Genomic DNA, 21755 nt, shown 5'->3' with positions numbered 1-21755 from the left:
AAAACACGTTTACTCTCTCTCTCTCTCTCTCTCTCTCTCTCTCTCTCTCTCTCTCTGTATGTGTATCTCACACATTCTCTCTCATTTGACCATTCGCATTTCAGTTTCTTCTTTAAACTACGTGGCTGTCTCATTCCTGGGTAGGTCAACTCGGTTGGTCGTCTTTAAATAGGGGAAGGGGAGACTCGGCTGGTCATAATTAAATGGGGGCAGGGGAAGCTAAGAGACACAGAGGAAGAAGGGAGCAGAACACAAGGTGTGGAGCCACAAGAAAGCTAAGAGCAAAGCCGACCGGCCTCCCTTCCTCTGCCAGCTCTTCCCTGCTTCTTCTCCCTTGTATCTATGTTTCGTTACTGGTTAGTCGACGACGGGATAACCATAGTAGCCATCGAAGACGGGATGAAGCCGCTGTTGGAGAGAGGAAGGGATGATAAGGATAAAGCTGTGCTCCTGGGTCTCGGGGTCACTCTCGCTGTCTCACTCGCCGGCTACCTCGTCTTTTGCTTCACTCGCCGGAATTCTATCTCTACATGTTTGCCGTCCTTTCTTCTTGTGGTTCTAGTGTTATTCATCTATCAGCAACCTCTGTTCTGACACTATTGTCTCCTCGTACTTTTCTTGTTTCAGTGGCAGGCTATGGATCAAGAACTGGATCTAAAACTGCAGTTGTTTCTACCATCATATCTGGCAGGGGACTCAAAGATGAGCTCTGCCTACTACAGCAGGAGCAGGTAAGATACAAATCAGATTCTGAACTACTTCTCCATGAATTTGGCGAACCTAATAAGATGTGGTGTTTTTTGGTATGTGAAGGAAGGAAAAGCCCTCGCAAATGTCATCCACAGCATTTCCAGAAATCTCTGCACCACGACAACGTCCGCTGTCACCTCCGATGTGATCACCGAGCAGTCTTCAGGCGTTAAGAGTCCGGAAGATGGAGATGTGACTAGTTCACAGGAGATCGATCAGCCATCGGTTCCGGAACTGGAGGAAGAGTTTGTGCATCTTACTAACTTGGTACGGCGTCTTTGGAAGAAGGAGAGGAACAATGAGATCCAATTGCTCGAGAACCGTGGACTAGAGGAGCGAGAAACCACCGTTGGAGAGCTCAAACACTTGTTGCAGATATGCTCGATGGCAGCTAAGTCTTTATCTGTGAAGCTCGAGTTCTTGCAGCTCGAGAGCCAGAGGCTCAAAGTTGTGGCATCACCGAGCTCGGGAACCATGCGAGAGCTTCGATCTGCCAAGCTGAAGATTAAGCATCTCAAGAAGAGATTGCGATCTTGCCGGGCGCAGGGGGGGACGCAGATGAATTCCCTCCAACACAGGATCGCCATGCTGCAAAACAAGGTGGACCAAGATGAGCAAATCGATGCTGATGTCCAGATCAAACTGCAGAGGCTGGAGGATTTAGAAGACGAGGCTGATGATCTCAGAAAAGCAACCTCTATACTGGCACAAACGCTGGAATCTGCACAAGTCTCTCAGGTATGCCACATAAAAGTCAACATCTATACACATCAACCACTGAGAAATCTGTAGCTCATTCTTCACTTGCTGTCACGCAGGCAGAAGGCTTCGAGGAAGTCAAAATCTTGAGAGAATCAAATCACAAGCTGGAGAAGAGAATAGAGCAGCTTCAGACAGATCACCATGCGGAAGTGGAGGAACTGGTGCTTCTCAGGTGGCTCAACTCCAGACTAATCTATGAGCTAGCTTATAATCAACTCCCTCCAGTGAAGCCGGCGGAGAAAGATCCAAGAAATTGTCGGCGTCCAAAACATGATGCAGAAGACAGACGTTCTTCGACATCTGATGTCATTCTCTCCTCCTGTAAACCAAAATTATTCCTTGGCAAGCTTAAGAAGCTGGTGAGGAGACGAGGCAGCCAGAGCAACAATGACATTTCCGAAAGCTGCATCACCTTTGAGACAAGGGCAGCTGCTTCAACATGTTCTGGTGATCCCACTTCTTCTGGCTTAGCCAATCCTTTGACACTGACAGGAGCTAAACCAGATGACACTGAGAGATGGCAGAACAACTCTGCATGAATGTCTCTATTATTTCGGAAGAACATTCTTAGTTTATTCAAACACGGAGACTTGGTGTTCATCAGAAGATTCAGCTGTAATTACAATCCAAGTAGCTGCAGGATATAATAATAGTGTACTATAATTATATATATGTAAGGATAAGATTAAAATAAGACAAATAAAAAGCAAAAACTGTGCCTCATTTATGGTTGATGTTAATGCTCTCTTATTGCCAGCTCTCAGACAAGTTCTTGGTGTTACCTTTGTGTGTTCTTGAGGACGATTGCAGTTGTGAACAGATAGTGACATATGAAGAGCCGACGGACATCCAATTCATCAGTCAACCATATACCCTATCAAAATGATCATTTTTTGACCTGGTTTGGTTGCCTTCCATCAGTTTTATATGTTGTTTTGGTAGATTTTAGGTATTGTTTAATGCGTTATTGGCACATTCTTCACTCCTTTCCCCGTTGAAAAGAAAGGAAGGTTCTTTATTTTGTTTCCTTTTCTTGAACAATTGGAAAGGATAGGAAAGTGTAACGGAAGGGAGAATTGTTCTCCTCGACGTCATGGCAAGAAGAAGGAGAAGAAGTAATGGAAGGGGGAGATTGATCTCACGTAGTTAAAAGCGAATTCTCCCTCGCCTTCGATCCTTGCATGGTTACAGGAGTTGTCGGAGAGGTTACTGATGAAAGGCTTGAATGGTTACAGGCTTGGTTTTGCGGTATCTGTTCCCCTTGCCGGATACTTCATTGCGAATCCGAGACCAGCGGCCTCCGCCTCTTCAGGTCTCTGATCTCACCACCCCCATCCGATCCTTTTGCATTTCTACTCCCGAGTCCCCCCAAGAACCAATCCATTTTATGATGATGTCTTTTCCTTTCGATCCGTTGACAGCGGGCGCCGAGTCACGAGTTGCTGTTGGCAAATCGGATGTTCCTGTATCCTCTGGAGGTGTCAGAAACCTAAAAGATGAGATCCACATCCAAGAAATTGTATGTAATTGAAATTAGGGTTTTTCCCCCTTTTGAGATATTAATCCTGGAAATTAGGTTCTCTCCCAAGAATTAGATGATTCTTGCTCATATCATAAGAAAAAATGTTTCTTTGAAGATGTTATTGATGAGAAATTTGGATGTTTGAATCATCAAGGAGGAAGCCTTGGCAAATATAATTCATGGCACTTCTACCACCAGAACCACCACCACCATGGCCATCAACTCCATCCAGGAACATTCTGAAAGCAGCAAGGATTCCTGGGATGAAGACGGATCCCTCTTGCCACAACTCAAGCAGCCGTTACCACAAGATCCCGAGAGCAGCCCGATGAAACTCACGCACGGCGAGTTAGGTGTTGAGAAGGTGGACATGGAGCAAGAAATTGCATACGTTCAGGAGAGGGACAGAAGCAATCTGATGGATCACCTGAGAGAGCTTGAGGACCAGTTAAGAATCAAGATGATGAAGGCCGACAGTTTGTCCCTGCAAGTTGAGTCCTTGAATGAAGAGCATCAAAGTCCAAGAATTCAGGACTCGGCGCACTTAGGAGCGATCGGCGAGCTTGAATCCGTGGAGATGATGATAAACCGTCTCCTAACTGTGTTGAAATCACATTGGTTAACAATCTCTGATGATAAGAACCAGAAGCTGCCGATGGAGTTGGAAGATGAGCAGAGCAATTTTGGCAACACTAACTCGAATTCGGAACAGAAGAATCTGATGTTGATTCAGAGACTGGAGTCTGCAGAAAATCTAGCTTCTTCCTGTTTTGCTCCTACAGGCCAAGAGGTATTCTTGCTGTAGCTCATCCTTCTTTAAGAAAAGAATCTTCAAGTTCTGGTCTCGAACTCTGCCCAAAAATATTATCTTGTTAGATTAAAGCTCATGACATTGTGTTATCTTGACAAATTACCTTATTCTCTTATGCCCATTGTTCATAAGGTCATCGAGGTATTTCAACTTAATTTTCTTTGTCCTAAAACTAGCATGATTCAAGTGTTCTTCGCCATTGATTTTGACAGTAGAATTGCTTGGCTAGCTTCTGTCTTCTTGCAGGTGGAAGCTCCGGAAACAAACTACACGATCGAAGCAAATGAAACGGCAAGGGATATCGGGCAGCAATCGGATGATCATAGCAAAGAAATTGTGCAAGTGTTGGAAGTTAGATTGATCGAAGACTGCTCAAATTTTGAGCAAAGGAAACCTGAGTTCTCTTCCGAGAAAGGAGAAGAAAGCTGCACAAGTGAGTTGGTGAGTGCTGAGACAGAGAAGAAACATGCAAATTTGGCTAACATGGAGAAGAATTTGTACCTTGAGGAATCTGATACGCAGGTGCCAGAGAACAGTGACGAGCCTATGAACAGTTCCTCTGATGTATCTTCCACGACGAGCAGTAGCAGTGTAGGCAAATCTAAACATCAGAGCCCACATAGAAGAAAACTATTTAGCAAGCTCAAGAAAATGTTGTCGGGAAGGCACAGCCACAGTAAGGAAAAGATCTACAGAAATAAAACACCTATAATCTGTGCCAGTTCTGATACCAGGGAATCAGTTTCCGCATGTAGCTCGGATGATGCGAGGAGTAATTCTTCTTACAGCATGCTTTCATGCTTCATGGAGGAGGATGCCTTGGCCGACGGTTTGTCCAAGACAAAATCCAGCATTGATCGATGGAAGAGTAATTCTGCATGGTGTCAGAGCTTCTTCAGATATCCAATTGGAATTCCACAAGCAAAGAGTTGTGGTCTACGAGATGAAGATATGGTTGCATGCTGCAAAAGCAATCAGGGAGAACCCCTATTCCATAAAAGAAATGGCTACCGGAGATGACATAGTGATTGCTTTAAAGATAATTACCATTCATTTGTGGTTGATGCCAGTGCTCGGATCGGATGTATATAGAGACAGCATCTGATCACTCCTGTAGGTGGACGTCCTTTGCTGCCATGGCTTGGGTTTGCATCTGTAAGATTGTAAGCTCACCTAAGAAGTTTAAGCTTTCTTTCTGGAGAAATGAGGAAAAAGTTTCCAGTACTTGATCTTTAAATGGTCACTGTTCATGTGTTTTTGTTGTTGTTCTGCCTACATATCTGATACTGTCATGTAGATTAATTCATCAAACCATCGTAACCCTAAAAGTTTAACTGACATCATATCCTGTTGCAGTGTCTAATTATTGACGATCACTGTCTCAAAATTTAGATCAATTGTCTCCAAACAGAGCATATAATTGAAGCCACTTCTCATCCCATCCACAATGATTGCTTTTGAAGGGATCAGCATGTGTGATTTCTTTCTCCTCTTGTCTTTGTCTTGTCACCGGTAGTACTATGGAGTCATGGGACATGACAAGCCAGCCTGCCTGCCCTGTGTTTTCCTTCGTTTCATGTGTGATTTCTCCGACCTCCCAAAACCATGTGCCTCTGTTGCAAATCCTGTGGGTCTGATGGAGAAGTAGAGAAGGAGATGGCCAACCAAAACATGATCAGCCTTCCTACTTCTCCTCATCAAGAATCCAAGTTTGAAGTGTAGGGTTCAGTAGTGAGTTCACAGCTCTCACCATCGTAGCACACGTTCTTCGAATCATAATGTCGCGACGATTCTGCCACTTCTCGAGCGATTGTAACTAAATCCCAAGTTCAACGAATCAATCATCACTGCGAATCTATCCTCAGAATTCATCCATTCAGTTTATCGGTTGCACGATCTTTACGTGTGCTCAGATTCCATGAACCCAAAGGAGATTGCTTGCAGTCAAATCTCAGTTCTTCTACAGTGGAGTGCGCGTCTGCTCGAGAAGCGCAAGGAATACCACCTCCTCAAGATCTGCGTTTTATCCGGTCTTGCATCGGCTCGTAAGGACAGAGATGCATGGCCGCGACAACGTCCTCGAAGCTCACATGCGTTGCCGGGCTGAAACAGCCCTGACGCACCGCCCACAGGAAGAGGAGATCCATCGAACTTTCCCGTCCACAAGAAGTGCACTGCAGAATCAAAGCATGCAAAAGCCGAAGCTTCGATTGGCGCGAGACGACTTCTGCTCACTGTTGACGATGCTCACATGGTAGGGACGCACTGCACTTGGATTTCCAATACCATACGACGCCCCATCTCAAAGCAAGGTGCGCGTCCCCCCAACTCTCTTTCTCGTTTCCAGTTTCTGATCCGGAATTGCATGCTCCATGGCTGCTATAAATATGAACCGTGAGCCTGCTTGTAGCTGCACATCGAGTCAAGGAGAGGAGCAAAGCCATGGAGGTCCCTGCGATCGACCTTGCGGAGTTCGAGAGTGAGGAGAGGAGCAAAGCCATGTCTCGATTTCACCAAGTGTGCGGGAATTGGGGCTTCTTCTGGGTAATATGATCGCTCTGCTTCTTGCTCTTGATTCGATTCGGTAAGTCATTCGATACTGGCTTCTTCAACGCAGGTCGAGAACCATGGAGTAGCTGTGGCTTTGATGGAGGAGGTGAAGAGACATGTGTACTCCCACTACGACAAGTGCCTCAAGGAAAGGTTCTACGACTCGGAGTTGGCGAAGGGACTCGGGCCTCAAACCGATGCCGCAGAAGTCGACTGGGAGACCACCTACTTCGTGCAGCATCAGCCGGAATCAAGCACGGAAGACGACCTCGGCCTCGGGGTAGAATTCCGGTCAGTCTCCAGCCTCAGACTAGTTTAACGGCAGGAACAAGCGCTTACAGGTTCATTCGATCGATGTCGCAGCGAAGCCATGGATGCTTATGTCAGCCAACTGACCAAGCTCGCGGAGAAGCTCGCGGAGTTGGTCAGCGAGAACCTGGGACTGGACGATGATCATCTGAAGAAGACATTTGCGCCTCCATTTGTGGGCACGAAGGTGGCCATGTACCCACAGTGTCCTCAGCCGGAGCTGGTGACGGGCCTCCGCGGCCACAGCGACGCCGGCGGCATCATCCTGCTGCTACAGGACGACACAGTCCCAGGCCTGGAGTTCTACAAGGACGGGGAATGGGTGCCGGTGACTCCGAACAAAGGAAACCGCATCTTCGTCAACTTCGGCGATCAGGTGGAGGTGGTCAGCAATGGCTTGTACAGGAGCATGTGGCACCGGGTGCTGGCCGATAAGCACGGCAGCCGGCTCTCCGTGGCGACGTTCTACAATCCGGGCGGCGATGCCATCGTCGGGCCGGCTCCGAAGCTGCTGTACCCCGGCGGATACCGGTTCCAGGACTACCTCCATTACTACTTCGGGACCAAGTTCTCAGACAAAGGAGCAAGGTTTCAGGCCGTCAAGGAAATGCTCGAGTGAAGGTCTCGTGGCTTAAGCAATAAGAGTGTTCTCCCGCATTTAAGACTACTACCCTGTTCTGTTCCGTTCCGTTCTGTTTTACTGTGTCTTTGACATCAACAAAATTGGTATGATTTAGATATGAGAAGGTTATGAGCTATGCTTGAATCAATGCAGAATGAATGAATGGTATGCGCTGTTCGAACTTTAGAATCATTCGGAACAGCAGCAGCTGGTCGTTGCCTTTTTGTCTTGTTGCCATTCTTCCTCTGGTCGTTTGCTTCGCTATGCTGCTCTATTTTAGGGAAAGCCGACAAAGGTACAAAAAAAAGACTACAAGATTGGATGAGGAGGTGAAATCATCATACCGTATGTACTCTCCCGTACCTAAGATTGGATGAGGAGGTGAAGGCACAAGTAGATCCGACTCTCTTTTCTTCATCAAATGTCCATCCAGATGACATGAAGAAAAGGAGTCGCATCCAAGTTATCCTAATTCACTCTTCTTAAAGCCTCATATAATTGTCGGACATTATCCAAAAAGCAAGTTCATCTGCAACAAATTTCTGGCAAAACGTGCTTTATTGGGTACACCATTCAGAAAGGTGTTAAACGATCATTTGACCATATGTAAATGGTTGCTGCTTATGACTAGATTTTGGATACTCGATAGTGTGTTCTAAGAGCTTTATATCAGAAATATAACACATCCTACAGCGCAAGAATTCTCAACTTTAATATCACTGAATATTATGCAGAAAACAAAAAAAAGAACAGTAAATTGACATACCTGGAAATTAATATGAACCTTCCTAATCGGAGAACTGTCGGCAACAAATTAAAACTTTAAGCTATTTCAGTCTTAGAGTATCTAGTAAGTCAGTGATGGATAGTGATTGATTGACAACATTCTCTTTTTACATGGGTCGAACTTTGTCAACTCACATGCTTCGAACATATTTTAACTTATGTCTTTTATCATGATAAATTTCTTCTTATACATGTTAGATTTTAGCATGCTTTACGAGATAACCTTCGCACGTTAGTTACTTTCATGCTTTCCGATGTGGTATCCACACATCGATCACTCTAGTACTTTTCGAAGTGCTCCTTTACCAAATAATATCTCTTCGAATTCGATTGGAGGTGCCCCTTTAAAAATAAATTTTTATATTTGATAGTAAAAGAATAAAGATGACAAACAATATAAAAGTGATTAATCGATATAAAAGCAACCTGAAAAATAATATCAAACAATGATTAATCGATAATATCCTTACTATCATCATCACTAATGATAGAAACTACCAGAGTAATGGTGGACGCAGCAGTTCCTACGAGCAAAAATATAGTCGTTGTTGGCGTTTGTTACAACAACAGCTACTATATTTTTGCTGCGTCCACCATTCAGCATATCACTTCCGAAACAAAGGTTACACCAGTTGAAACCAGTCAGCATATCATATTATTCAAAAATCATCCAATAATATTCAAAAGGTCATATCACTTCTGGTATTGCTTTGATCCGCAAGTGAAATCTGGCTTCTTCACCAAGTTGATTGTGAGACCAGGATTTGGCGCATGTAACTCTAAAATGACCTGTCATCGGTAACAAGATTCAGATGGAGGCAAAAATTATAACATCAAGGTTAACAATTTAAAAGTGCATGATCCGTAGGCCTCAAAAAAAGATTTGGTTTCTCTCACATGATTGGAATTCAGTGCTGTCAAGAGTCATGAGGTCATCCATTTATAACAATAGTTACTACAGAACAACCAAAAGAAGGTCAAGATTATAACATTAGTTAGTACATAACATTGGTATTTTAATCTATTTTAGGCTGACAAAGCCTGACTTATTTGTCCATACTGCTTAAAAGTATATACACATGTTCTTTCTTGCAGAAGCTAATTACAGAAACCATTTATTCATGATATGAAACACCAATCTAAATTCTAAATTTCTCATATCATACCTAACATGATGAGCAATCTATGTAATTTGCTAAACACAATGATCCACAATAATTAATCACTCATTGCTACCTCCCATATACCACAAACCAAGCTAGGTGGGGTACCTTCAACCTGCACCTACACTGTCATTGCAGATTCCACACTCCAGCTAACTAAAATTTTCAATCAAACATTTTACATGAGATTATTTCTTTAGATATTACAAGCTTGAAAGCAACAATGGGTAAACAGTAGAAGCAATGTTCAATAGCATTTTGCTCTTTGGTAAAGCAATATAAGTACAAGTGTTTGCACATACCACAACATTTTCTCCTTGCCGAAGTATAGGTGCAGGCACATAAAGCGTGCATTGGGGTCCAAACAACTGCATGTAATTTAGTAATTTGGAGATTCATATAAGAAAGCAATTGAGATAAATCATCTTGGTAAAGACATCAACTACAAGAGTATAAGATATAAAGTCTCAGTATCCTACCGGCCAGAATCTTCCAATATTAAAATTGTTTACAAAAGCAATCCCTTTGTTCCAACCACGAAAAGATATAAATGTATCTTTAACTTGTTCAATCGAATCAATGTAGAAACGGCCCTCGTAAAATCCTGGTTCTGCTGAAATCTTCTCTGCTGCAACAAATTTACCACATAATAATCAGCTACATGTCCATATATTGCATTCACTCTCACCTCAGATATGAAAAAAAATGCAAATGGAAATGGAAATGTGTAACAGTGATTTTGCAATCTATTCTGCAGGAATAAATTACCTGTCCTAGAAATAGAAACTTGCTTGATTGGGTTGACATTGAAAAGTTTGCTACATATGTCCAGTGAAATTGGATACATCTTCCACCCAAGAATGACGGCTCCATCAACGGTAACATTAGAGAGTATTCCCTGAGTATCAAAAGAACTTACTAAATCTTTTCAGTTTTTCAACGTATGCCTGGAAAGTAATGGTCATCAAAGTGATCTATGAACAATTTAAACTGACAGAAATTATTTGAACGAAACATTCACTATAAATTGAAGAAGTTTACAAGAGTATAAATGGAAACTCTTCAACTATCTCACCAGACTCACAGTGTAAGCCATATAAATTAGCTAAACTAGAACACGATGACTTAAAACAATTGAAACTCCTGTAGAGGACAGAGGTAGCAAACAAAGTGAAAGAGAGATGTTAATCTATATAGTTAACAGGTGACCAACATAAAGGAAAGCATGGCACCCTCTCGTGACAGAAAATGACACAACAATTCTAACCAGTGTTATGAAAATGTACTGAAAATTCAGTATTGGTTTATTTAAGACTTCAACATAAGTTATGGATGCCAATGGGCCGTGAGATGCTCCAATTCATCTTACTCGAAGCATGGCTGCAACCTATATTACACAGAATCGAGATCTCGGTATCCCACAGTGACAAAAAACTTTGAACACTGGACATGACAAAGTGATTAATCTATAACACTGAGAATTAATTCATCTACTGAATTTTCTTCTAGATGATGATGGGGGTAACTGGCACCAAACTGATAAGCATTAAGCAGCATTACCTAGACTCCAACATACTACAATTACCTAGACAATTTATAGGCTTGTCCATAAAAAACCAAAGGACTGGATCCCTTTCCAAGTGAATCATGAGTGGTCAGTTTTGTATAGAAGCCGAAAAGGACTGTATTTCCTTAATTCCAAAACAAAGTCAAAGACCCTGAGTCCCTGTGGAACTAGAGTCTAGGACTCATCCAACTTGAACAAGTCCTAAGCAATTGGGCTGTGAATGCCATGAGGCTGTAGCAGCACTGATAAACATGATAGACTGTAGCTACCCACTCTGTAATCACAGATTGGACATACCATTTGTAAACATCACTAGGTAGAATTATGTACATACAGATAAACAATATATACAAAGACAGTAAAAGAGGAGGCAATACAATATCTGATATGTTGGCAAGAATCCGATCACCTATGAATGCATGATACAAGCACCATCAAGCTACACAAATATGAATGGCTGGTTATCATCTACTTCATCTTGAGTGCCTAAGAACGGAAAAGACAACCTGAAAAATTACAGGTGCAAAAAGGATATGCAATCTAAACCCAACAGACAGACTAAATCAACATAACTGCAATTATAAATGTCCACAGTTAACAGTGCCTAAAGAAATTTTCATATGAGATAAAAACTTGAGTGTCGAAGGTGCCAAAACATGACAAACAAATAGAAAAACCATGCATTTTGGACCTCAATCCAGCATTTAGATGTAAATATAATAAAAAAACAATATGCAAGTTGAATGTGTGTGAATCACTCAAGTGTCCTGTTTGCAGCATTACCTTTCTATCAAAGATGTACTTTCCATAATTAACACGGCCCAAATTTTCCACCTGAGTTGAATAGATTAAAAGCCACGTCAGAAGTAACTAAACCAGAACTTAGGACATACTGCTGAAAGATGCAATAATTATGAAGAAAAAGTAGGGAGCAGCTTATTTTTATCTAATTGATGGATATTTACTGCAATGTAAATCTAAAAGGCATAGAAGTATGATCTCAAAAGATAGAACATTAACCAGAAAAGTTGACAGAGAAAAATATATATCACTTACACTAGGAAATGGAAAAGTTGACACCTAGAAGCACGAGTGTGATAAACATTGACCAAAAAGCACTCATTCTGTTTCCTGTTAGTTCTGGAGTCTAGACAAGAACTGAGAAAAACTGGCCTCACAGTGAATGTTCTCAAAGACAATTTCAATAGAGCAACTAAATATTTATTTGTAAACTCAAAAGGATAACTTATCTATCATTGAATTCTAGTGTTGACAGTCATTGCACTGCAGGGTCAATGAAAGCAATACAATTGATTAATTGGTGTCACAAATCAACTAAAATAGAAACTTCAGTTATCTCATCTAACTGAAGTATTATGGTACTGACCAGTACATATTATGATACTGAGCAGTATCTGTTCTATATTGTTTGATATTGCTGAATAAAACAATAAAAATATAAAAATGAGCAACCCACCAAGCAGTACTGAGATGCATGGTCAGTTACTGGCACTTGGTCAGACCAATAAATACCAATTAATACTTATCAGTCCAAACATTTCTTTTTAACCGTCTAAAATGATGATGTGTTAGCAGGGAAAAGATATCTGATTATATCTTTTTTGCTGAAATACTAGAGTCTTTGATCATAAATTCAAGAAACCATGCAAAACTTAGCATGTGACATAAGCTAGAAAGGGATCTATAAAACACATACAATTACTCGCTTACCAGAATAAATAAGCTGATATTAGAAGAACAAGAAACTTTGGGAATCACAAGTTCCCTATTTGACCATCTTTCAATCACACCAACATGTCTAGGACTACCTCCATTCTTATCCATTGTGCATGAAACAAAAACTTGGGCTCTATCATGCACCTGCATTTAGCAATTTTAGACTGTATAGATGTTTTCTGCAATATATTGTAGAAAACCTAATTGTGGCATAAAGCATATGAGATCCAACCTTCTGAATCTTTAAAATGCTACTCGTTCCCATTATAGGTAATTCAGAAACATACAGCAGAAACCCAAACATCTGAATCACAAGATAAAATATTAGACCCAACAACGCCTGTTCAGCCACTCAGAGCAATCAAGAGCTAGAAGAAACCATCAGAAATCAAAATTGTGAAAATAGACGGTACCTGGCCAACTGATTCCATTGCCATAGGTTGTTCACTTTCAACAGCAGTCCTTGGGTTAATCATGCCATCAAGGACCTCAAAAAAGGATGCAATCTTACGGACAGTAACCAGGCCATATCCCTTTTTTCCATTATCAGGAGGAGGTAGAGAAAGAACTACTCCACTATATTCTTGAATAACTCTTCTTAATGCTGCAAAGTTCAATATCCAAAATAACAAGTTCTTATATAATGAATCACATGTATCTTCATAATGCAGAATTATAGCCAATTATCCTTAGAAACATCAATTACAAATATGTCAAATATTTGTAAGATTAGGAACAACTACTTAATCGTCAGTACCAAAAAAATGTCAAATCAGACTATGGCCTGGATACGAGTACCAATGAATGAATCACCTTTCTTCACAAGCAATACCAAACAGATGTCATGCCCAGCTTTAGCAATTTTTGCACAATTAAAAAAAGATGCCTATGCTCCAAAAGTATACATTTCAGATAAAGGAAAAGAAAAAAATAAACACAAGAATAGAGAGCTGAATTTGTATGCTTGGGTTGTATTAGAAGAAGAATAGAATGGTGCATTAGGCTCCAACAATACTGGATTTGATATGGTCATTGCAAGCAGAAAAGTTGTTTCTTTGACTCAACCTGGTCATCATAAATTAGCAACCTTACTATAACAATAAGGCTGGCCCTCCAGAATGCTTGGGTTGCTACTTTGCTATGTTGAGATGTTAAATGGCAATATATAGTCCATAATAAATTTTAAACTGGAATGACTTTAATTGCAAATCAAGCCAACACAAAAGAAACAACTAGAAAGTCATAAACTTACAACAATCAGGAAGCTACCAAAATGAAAGTAAAAAATATAAAAGTTTAGATAGAAAAGAGCATACCTTTATATTTCAGATTATCCACATCACCAGACTCCTTGATTGGAGCATCCTGAATTGCAGATAACTCAACAAATCAATTTTAAGTTAACTAGAGCTCTAATTCTTAGATGGAATCACTCACATAATCATAAGATGTAAGGTCAGCCTTGTAATCAGATTCATTTTGCCCGGTGTTTGCACCACTGTAAAATCCAAAATTGGTTCCACCATGAGCCATCTGAAATTTGGATAGCCATGTTACTAGAGCAGCTGGAGTAAAAATTAATTTATTCAATCAACAAAATTTCGATCAACATACATAGAGCACGGCAGAGCCATTTCGAGATAAAATATTTTCTAGAGCTGCAGCTGTGCGATTGGCATCAGTTTCTGTATTCTTCTCACCCCAATGTGTAAGCCAACCTGTATAGAATTCTCTGCAAAACAACAACTCCTAGTGATATAATATAATATAATATTGGTCTAGGAAGTGTAACCATATACTGACGCTGAGAGAGGTGGTGATTGTCCTGGGGCATTATACTTCTTCTGCAACTCAAATATAGGCCATGGATCCTCACCAGTTGAAAAATCAACAGCTGCACTTCAATTAAAAATCACATTCAAACAGGCAGTTAGTGCATACTAATTCTTTCATCTATTTTACATAGGTTGAAAGTGCAATTTTAGTAGCAATTTACTTATATTAAGAGGAAAGGGTGGTGCATTATACATAACAAACAACTCTAATTGTACTGAGCTAGCATGCTCTAGTAATTCCTTGTTGCATGAGTACTATTCATTCAGCAGCACACCTATGAAAATGATATCAAAAAAGCCCAACACAGTAACTTGGTGTTAGGGATACCTGATGGTGTCACTTTGAACATTAGTTAAAGCACACAAAAACTTGGTGAATCTAAATACATGATTCTGTTGCCCACATGCTACATAACTTCTGATTAATTTTCCTTCTTTAGCCATTACTGCAGTTCCATTGACAAAACACTAATTTCATATGATCAACCTATTAGTCTAATCTATTTGGACTCGCATTCAGAATTTTTCACAAGAAACATTAGTATTGAAGAGTAATGGCATCCAAACCAAATTAAACATAGACATCTAATAACATAAAAAAATTTTAGACAACATATGTGAATAATTTTGTGTACATACTACACCTGAGAAAACACCCTCTCCAGGAATTGTTCCCTTGTCCAGAGTTTCTCTAGAACCTCCATCTGTAGTATACCTACAAATGAAAACAAAGAAAATATCCAGTTATTGGCAGTTATATCAATTGTTCCAAACAACACTCACATGAAAAGCTACTAATCGGATTATAGTGACGTGAAAGCAAAACTGCAAACAAAAGTAAGCAAAAAGTTTAATTTCTATTACACATTACTATCTAAAGAAGGCTGCTTGGATATTACCAACTGAAAGATTTACTTAGTGCCTATCACAGGCCAGCCTAATAGATCAAGTGGTCCAGCAACTCAGATAAAACAAGCTTAGAAACCTGAGGCCCCAAATTCTTAAGTCTTTGTTTTATTACCAAATCCATTTAGCTTTGTATACCATCACAAACCCCATCATCCTGTGGGACAATCAGATATTAAATGCTCTTCCTCTTTGCTTAAACAAGAAGTAAATTCTGGCTATGGAAGCTTACCAACTCCTCAATTGACGAAATAGCAAGACTCTGATAATGCGTAATTCCTAATAATGATTGTTTGTAGGTGCTAAATTTCATCTCCTGCATTAAAATTTTCAGAAATTTTAAGTTTTTCATATCTAGAGAGTTCAAGCTGCTGCAGTCATGAACATATTTTGGCTCTCTAAGCAAATCTTTGGACAGCTTGTTAAAAGCTGCAAAGCCACATGCTATGCTACAGTAAAAACTATTCGACATTGCTAATTTGTCTAGCAAACAATATCTTCTTCAGTCATCCCTTCTGTTTGAACAATAGATCTCATATACTTTTGCTTTCAAATCCATGTTCATAATGCTAACTACATGTTAAGCTCTTTTCTTTGTTATTGCTAAATTGGCATTTGTTATATTCAGTCTTAGAGCTACTTAATCCAAAATCATTGGTTTTTGTAATTTATCTCCACAACTCAAGGTTAGAATTAATCGCAATTCAACCCATCCAATTAAGGTGATAATGTTAGCAAATTATAAACAACATGAAAGTTACTATCCATTCGGAGAGGAATATAGGAATTCAAGTTGATCTTAGATCAATTCTATAATAGTATAGGACTCCCTAGAAACTCCTGGTTTTCTAATATTAAACACTATGCTCGAGAAGAAGTCAAAGCGTCCCAAGAGATAATCATACTATAATTATGACTGACTAATCTAATTATTTATGCAAAAAAGAGAGAATGCAACAGTCATAGCACGAGTCTCATAAGCTTCATTCATGTCCATTTTGGGGCTACTAGTGCCTAAATCTCCTAATCTCATTAGGATTCATAACTAGTCTAGAAATCTCTGTTTAATACACAAGAAATATATTGGAAATACCATACTTCGTCGTCTCCCCTTTTTTGAGCAGTCCTAATGGGATTATGACTTTGGTCGTCCTTCCATCTTTTTTTATGTTGTTGTAATCCTGATATACCATGGCTTGGAACCTATGCTAATTGGTCAAGGATCCTCCTTTAAGCATCTATAGCATTTCCAAAATCTTTCTCTTGAAGTCAGCATAAGTTTCAAATTTAAATTATAGTCCCATAAGCCATCAAGTTAAGAGACAATCCTCTTGCAGGTCACCAACCATAGCTGATCTTATTGAAAACAGGACCATCTACCTTGTTCAACCTTCCACATGGCTAAACAGGGCTACAATTGGCTTAACATAGTCATGTCTTTGCAGGTCATGACTTGGTCAAACCCAAGACTGGTATGGAACCAAATTGCTTCATAATGCTAGACTATCATACAAGTCTTTCATGGTATCAATATAAGTGGTCGAAAGCAGTAACATCCTTCTTTTCTAAAATGAACCACACTACATGTCCAGGAATTATAGTATAACCTTTTTCTAAGTTAACGGAAACAAAGAACCTGCATTAGGGTAATAAATGGGTTTGGTCATTTAAAAAAAAAGTTATGACCATATTTCATGAATCAGACCAGACAACCTGAATGAGATGACCATATTTCAGCAAAATTTGAATTATTTAGTTCAAACTTTTAAACTATAAATTATTTTACAATGGAAAGTTCTAATTTTAAGCTTAAAACTAAACTTTAAATTTCTTATTACTAATTTGAAATGATGATAATGTGATTATTACATAAAATTTCAACTTCATATATGTACATGTGATGATTTTAATGTTATGGTATAATTCGTTCTTTTTATATAATTTTGTATCTAACAGAGTTATTGCAACACAATATTATGAGCTTAATGAAATAAGATGGTAAGCATTTTTCCCTATCTTGTCTTTTAACAGAAGAAAACACACCTTATAAACTTGGCTTGTTGATGCATAAGGTCATGGTGATATACATAAACTTGTTCTCACAAGATAATGCATGTGATTTATTGTATTCGTATCATCCCCCTAGATATGGCAAGCAAGGAAAACAGATATCTTCTGGCAGAGATAACTAACCAACAAGGAAATCACGCAAGCTAAAAGAAAACTAAGAAATTTATTACAGAAGATAAAGAAAGCAAAGAAACTTGTATAATTTAAATGAGAGAAAGTAATCCAATAATAAAATTACATACAGAATAATGTCATGCCCGAGGTGCTTTCTAGCCAAAGTAACTAGATGATGTAGATATGCTTTGTCATCCCCATATGATCCAAACTCATTTTCAACCTGGCAACATTTGTTGGCAACCAACCAGCTTTGTAGTAGGATGTAGTTCCAGGCTCTTTACATAATTTAGATATACTTGCATAATGCTACACTTGCAAGTAAATCTTGGCCGTATAAACAACAATACATGATAAGCAGCAACTCATATACCTGAACCATAATGATGGGGCCTCCATTTTGATACAATAGTGGAGCTATTCTTGGAAGAAAGACGGCCCACCATCTTTCAACCTGCAAAATTTAAACAACAATAATTTATAGATACCTGTAAACATATGTACAAACATGAAAGTGGGGGGGTGGGGGGGGAAGAGAGAGAGAGAGAGATCAGCTGTTTACTACAGAAGGTCCTACACATGATCATATCAAACTATTGATCCTTCCATTCCCAAAAAAGGTAAAGAATAACCAGACCGCCCAAATCTTCCCTTAAATTTAAGAGAGAAAGAAATAAAATGAAAAGAAGGAAATAAGCAAGTGAACTGACATTTTTATCACTTATAACTGAGCATATTTTAGTTTTCTATTATTTTTAGCAAATTGAATATATAACAAGAAAATTAAGCAAGACAAGCAGCACACAACTTACATGTTAATTCTTTCAAGAATTACCAAGACATTCAAATAAAACTCAATAGAAAAAGAGAAAAAAAAAATAGAAGAACAACTTGAGCAGAAGTCAATAATCAGGAAAAAAATGTACATAATGAAGAAATGTCATGTCTGATGATCTGAGTTTAAGCGGTGGTTCTATCGCAAGTAACCAGGCAGGGAAACCTCCCAAGTCCCATTCTGCAACCAATATGAACAAATACTTTCAGAATAAATAAAAGTAACGAAAAGATTAACAAGTTTGAAAAAAGAAAATCCATTTCTAACTTTTCTGTTTAGTATTGTTATCAAAAGGATCCATAGGGTTCAATCCTGTCAGGATATACCATTGGTTTACAGGAAGCCCTTTCCATGGCAACCACCATATTATGCATCTTCGACAAACTAAATTTCAAACCAACTAGATCTGGTTTTATTATAAAAGGTAACTTGCTGATTTGGCTATGTGCATAGCATTCACCATACCAAATAGTTTAAATCTAATATTATGTAATAGAGTTTACTGGCCAGATATGTCCAATGTAAGCAACCCTAAATACCGTTTGGAAACTTGTTCAACTTTTAGATCCAAATAATAAACCACTCCAATATCAGTTAAGTTATGCTCATATGATAGATCAAGGATCTCCAAACCCAAAAAGGACAAAACAATCAACCGAGAAAAATAAATATTAATAGCAATCAACAAGATTGAGAGGAAGATTTTCAATGCATACTTGTCCTTTCTTGAAGACAATATCTTTCGTTCCTGAAAATTGAAATGACATATCTTGTAGTCTCTATATTTTACACATTGTTTGCCACAAATGAAACCAACCCCTATTCCTTGAGCTGAAAGAAGCATAGAAGCATGTTGAATGAGTTGCACCTGTTAGCCAGCTTAAGGAATCAGGCTAAAATATGACATCTCACAATTCAACATGCTCAGAGTAGGGCTAGCGATAGTTCCAGTTATGGTATAAGTTATGTTATGAGGTTATGAGGTGAATGACACAATGACAGTCTGGAGGTTTAAGTGAAGTCAAAGAAAGCTAGCTAAGATTGATTTTTGCATCAACTTCTTTTCAAACAGCAATAAGGCCACTTCTGTTTGATCCTCAACATAAAGGGAAACTAGGCTTGACCTCGACTTAAGTTGCCAGTGCTTCATGTACAGACCTCATAACCAACCCATAAACCTGTCGAGACAGGTTAAGCAGGTCTACATAACAGTGCAAGATATCATAACGGGATTGAGACAAAACAATCAAATATATGACTTACCATTAAAGATAGATGAAGTAGTATTTATTGTTCATGTACTGCTATCTCCCAGACATGACTTACCTGCACATATATATGGCCCAGCTCGAAGCATAACAAGAAATCCTAATTCCTGGGCAAGCTTTAAATAGGCTTCAATGTCCGCAATACCCGCAAATACCCATTTGTTTGGCTCTGGTTCATGCAAATTCCAAGGAACATAAGTCTGGATCGTATTCAGACCAAGAGCTTTTGCTCGTAAGAGTCTATCTCGCCAGTACTGCATAAACACATAGTATACTCCATATATAAGTAAAGAATATATGAAATTACACATACCAAAGTGCACTGAGCTACAATGGGCAGAAAGGGCTCAAACATAGAAAAAGTCATAGAATTCTTGAAACTTGACCACCAATCTTCATGATTTAACTAGAAATCTTAAGAATTAGGGTAAAAATAAATCTATAGATAGGGAAGGCAACTCAAAATGTCCACTAAACCACACAAATAAGAAAAGCTTCACAATCCAGCACTAAATCACGAGAAATGGAGGGTAGATGTGGATTAAACCAACAGAGTATATGACCCGAGAACTGTTTTGTGTCGAAACCAGTGTCATCAAGATGACCTTGGGAACTTCCACTTCATGTAACAAACCAATAAGAGTACTCCCTTCGTTGGTGATCGATCTTGGGCTTTAAACTAGAAAAAATGTGGGATCGAAAATATATTCATTTGCTTGAAAAGGTAATAACCTTCAGACAACAACAAGGCGTACAGAGAAATACCTGCGGAAGAACACGGAAGTAGTGCACATCACCGCCGATGATGCGGAAAGGGCGATCATCTTTCCAAAACATGTCATCTGAAATCTGAAACCTCCGATCATTGGCTGCCTGTCCCAAGAACTGAAACACGTCAAAGCCACCTTCAAGAACTATAATGAACGGACCAAAAGAATCTGGCTCACGAGCAAGAAATTATTTCCGTCCAAGATCAAGATCGGGTTCTTGATGAATCTTTTGGAGAAGTAAGAGAGAGTGGGAAAAGTGGCCTGGAGAGTGTTACCGGGGAACCATGGCGGTAACGGGGTGATCGAGGGGAGGGGAGTACGGACGAAGAGAAGAAGCCGAGAACAGCAGCCGTGAGGAGGAGCGCGATCCTCCTCGCCTTGTCTCTCACGCTCAAAGCACCCTCAAGAACTATGATTAATCGATTAAAAGAATCTGCGTTTACGCGCCAGAAACTAAATCTGGGTTAAAGATTTTGATGCCAAGATCAAGATCCGGTTCTTCATGAAATCTTCTGGAGAAGGAAGAGGAGAGTGTCACCGGGGAGCAATGACAGCGATGGGGGATCGAGGGGAAGAGAAGAGTACGGAGGAAGAGGAGAAGCCGAAGAAGTGCCCGTGAGTAGGAAGAAGAGGAGGAGCTCGATGCTCGTCATCGACGCCATCCTCCTCGTCTCGGCTCTTACACTCAAAGCCACCCCTCAAGAACTATGATCAATCGGCTACAATAATCGGGTTTCACGCGCAAGAAACTAAATTTGGGTTAACGTTTTCCAAGAACAAGATCAAGACGAGGTTCTTGATGAAATCTTAACCCTCCGTACTGCTACGAGAACTGGAAGGGCCGAGGGGACTGGAGAGAGAGAGAGAGAGAGAGAGAAAAGTGAACTGGAGAGTGTTACCGGGGAGCCATGGCGGCGATGGAAGGACCGAGGGGAGGAAGAGAGTTCGGGGGAAGAGGAGAAGCCGGGGGCGGCAGCCGCGAGAAGGAGGAAGAGGAGGAGGAGGAGGAGGAGCTCCACAGTCGTCGTCGACGCCATCCGCCTCGTTTTGGCTCTTCCGTTACCTCCAAAGAAACCAACGGAGAAACGAGGCTGATATATTTCTATTGCTTCTCGTCACGATTTGCGTATTATACATCTCATTGAACGAAATCGACCGTTCGTTTGGAGACCAAAATAAATCTTAACCCTCCGTACTGCTACGAGACATCACGACCCATAAAACGTGTGAGCTGTGGTAATGAGAATGACTGCTACTAAACATGGATATATCATATCCACTTAGATAAAATACATCATTATTATTGAGACAAAAAGATAATAAACATATAAAGTATGGTTGAGTTTGAAAAGGATCTTTGCATATAGGCTATCATCAA

At 39.8% G+C, this 21755-nt stretch overlaps 4 protein-coding genes and 1 long non-coding RNA gene across 13 annotated transcripts; 3 read left to right on the top strand and 2 right to left on the bottom strand.

Annotated features, from left to right (window-relative positions):
- The first annotated feature begins 212 nt into the window (after positions 1–212).
- On the top strand, positions 213–2246 carry LOC135673413 (protein CHUP1, chloroplastic-like). Its single transcript, XM_065182381.1, has 4 exons — positions 213–532; positions 628–731; positions 814–1488; positions 1569–2246. The coding sequence occupies exons 1-4, from the start codon at positions 343–345 to the stop codon at positions 2049–2051; spliced, it is 1452 nt and encodes a 483-aa protein (XP_065038453.1). The 5' UTR covers positions 213–342; the 3' UTR covers positions 2052–2246.
- Positions 2247–2297: 51 nt separating this feature from the next.
- On the top strand, positions 2298–5088 carry LOC135673411 (uncharacterized). 3 transcript variants are annotated; one of them, XM_065182380.1, is made up of 4 exons: positions 2299–2824; positions 2934–3031; positions 3189–3824; positions 4092–5088. In XM_065182380.1, exons 1-4 carry the CDS (start codon positions 2725–2727, stop codon positions 4863–4865), a joined length of 1608 nt encoding a protein of 535 aa, XP_065038452.1. In that variant the 5' UTR covers positions 2299–2724; the 3' UTR covers positions 4866–5088. The 3 variants fall into 3 exon arrangements, with proteins under 3 accessions (XP_065038450.1, XP_065038452.1, XP_065038451.1); XM_065182379.1 differs by having other exon boundaries at positions 2306–2413; positions 2567–3031; XM_065182378.1 differs by having other exon boundaries at positions 2298–3031.
- Positions 3127–5033, bottom strand: LOC135673415 (uncharacterized). Of its 5 annotated transcripts, none has more exons than XR_010513366.1 (5): positions 4893–5032; positions 4552–4719; positions 4347–4446; positions 3732–4270; positions 3127–3633 (listed from the first exon to the last, which is right to left on the bottom strand). It is a non-coding gene; the product is annotated as an uncharacterized LOC135673415 (long non-coding RNA). The 5 variants fall into 5 exon arrangements; XR_010513365.1 differs by having other exon boundaries at positions 4577–4719; XR_010513367.1 differs by having other exon boundaries at positions 3732–4446; positions 4577–4807; positions 4893–5033.
- Positions 5089–6081: 993 nt separating the features above from the next.
- Positions 6082–7444, top strand: LOC135673414 (1-aminocyclopropane-1-carboxylate oxidase 1-like). The gene is made up of 4 exons (XM_065182383.1): positions 6082–6157; positions 6256–6389; positions 6463–6686; positions 6759–7444. Exons 1-4 carry the CDS (start codon positions 6097–6099, stop codon positions 7321–7323), a joined length of 984 nt encoding a protein of 327 aa, XP_065038455.1. The 5' UTR covers positions 6082–6096; the 3' UTR covers positions 7324–7444.
- A 1300-nt stretch (positions 7445–8744) lies between these two features.
- Positions 8745–21469, bottom strand: LOC103984706 (beta-galactosidase 8). 3 transcript variants are annotated; one of them, XM_065182376.1, is made up of 19 exons: positions 21277–21469; positions 20373–20492; positions 19666–19861; positions 18431–18519; positions 17878–17958; positions 17633–17727; positions 15059–15129; positions 14383–14473; positions 14194–14311; positions 14017–14112; positions 13896–13944; positions 12993–13183; positions 12812–12883; positions 12574–12723; positions 11626–11676; positions 10044–10173; positions 9755–9903; positions 9578–9643; positions 8745–8901 (listed from the first exon to the last, which is right to left on the bottom strand). In XM_065182376.1, exons 1-19 carry the CDS (start codon positions 21412–21414, stop codon positions 8806–8808), a joined length of 2049 nt encoding a protein of 682 aa, XP_065038448.1. In that variant the 5' UTR covers positions 21415–21469; the 3' UTR covers positions 8745–8805. The 3 variants fall into 3 exon arrangements, with proteins under 3 accessions (XP_065038448.1, XP_009400533.2, XP_065038449.1); XM_009402258.3 differs by having other exon boundaries at positions 9755–9900; XM_065182377.1 differs by having other exon boundaries at positions 20373–20480.
- Between the last annotated feature and the right edge of the window lie 286 nt (positions 21470–21755).

The sequence above is a fragment of the Musa acuminata genome, chromosome BXJ1-5 (assembly GCF_036884655.1).
Source record: "Musa acuminata AAA Group cultivar baxijiao chromosome BXJ1-5, Cavendish_Baxijiao_AAA, whole genome shotgun sequence".
NCBI classification, from domain to species: Eukaryota; Viridiplantae; Streptophyta; class Magnoliopsida; order Zingiberales; family Musaceae; genus Musa; species Musa acuminata.
Note: the sequence above shows the minus strand (reverse complement) of the source record. Positions and strands in the feature narration are given on the sequence as shown.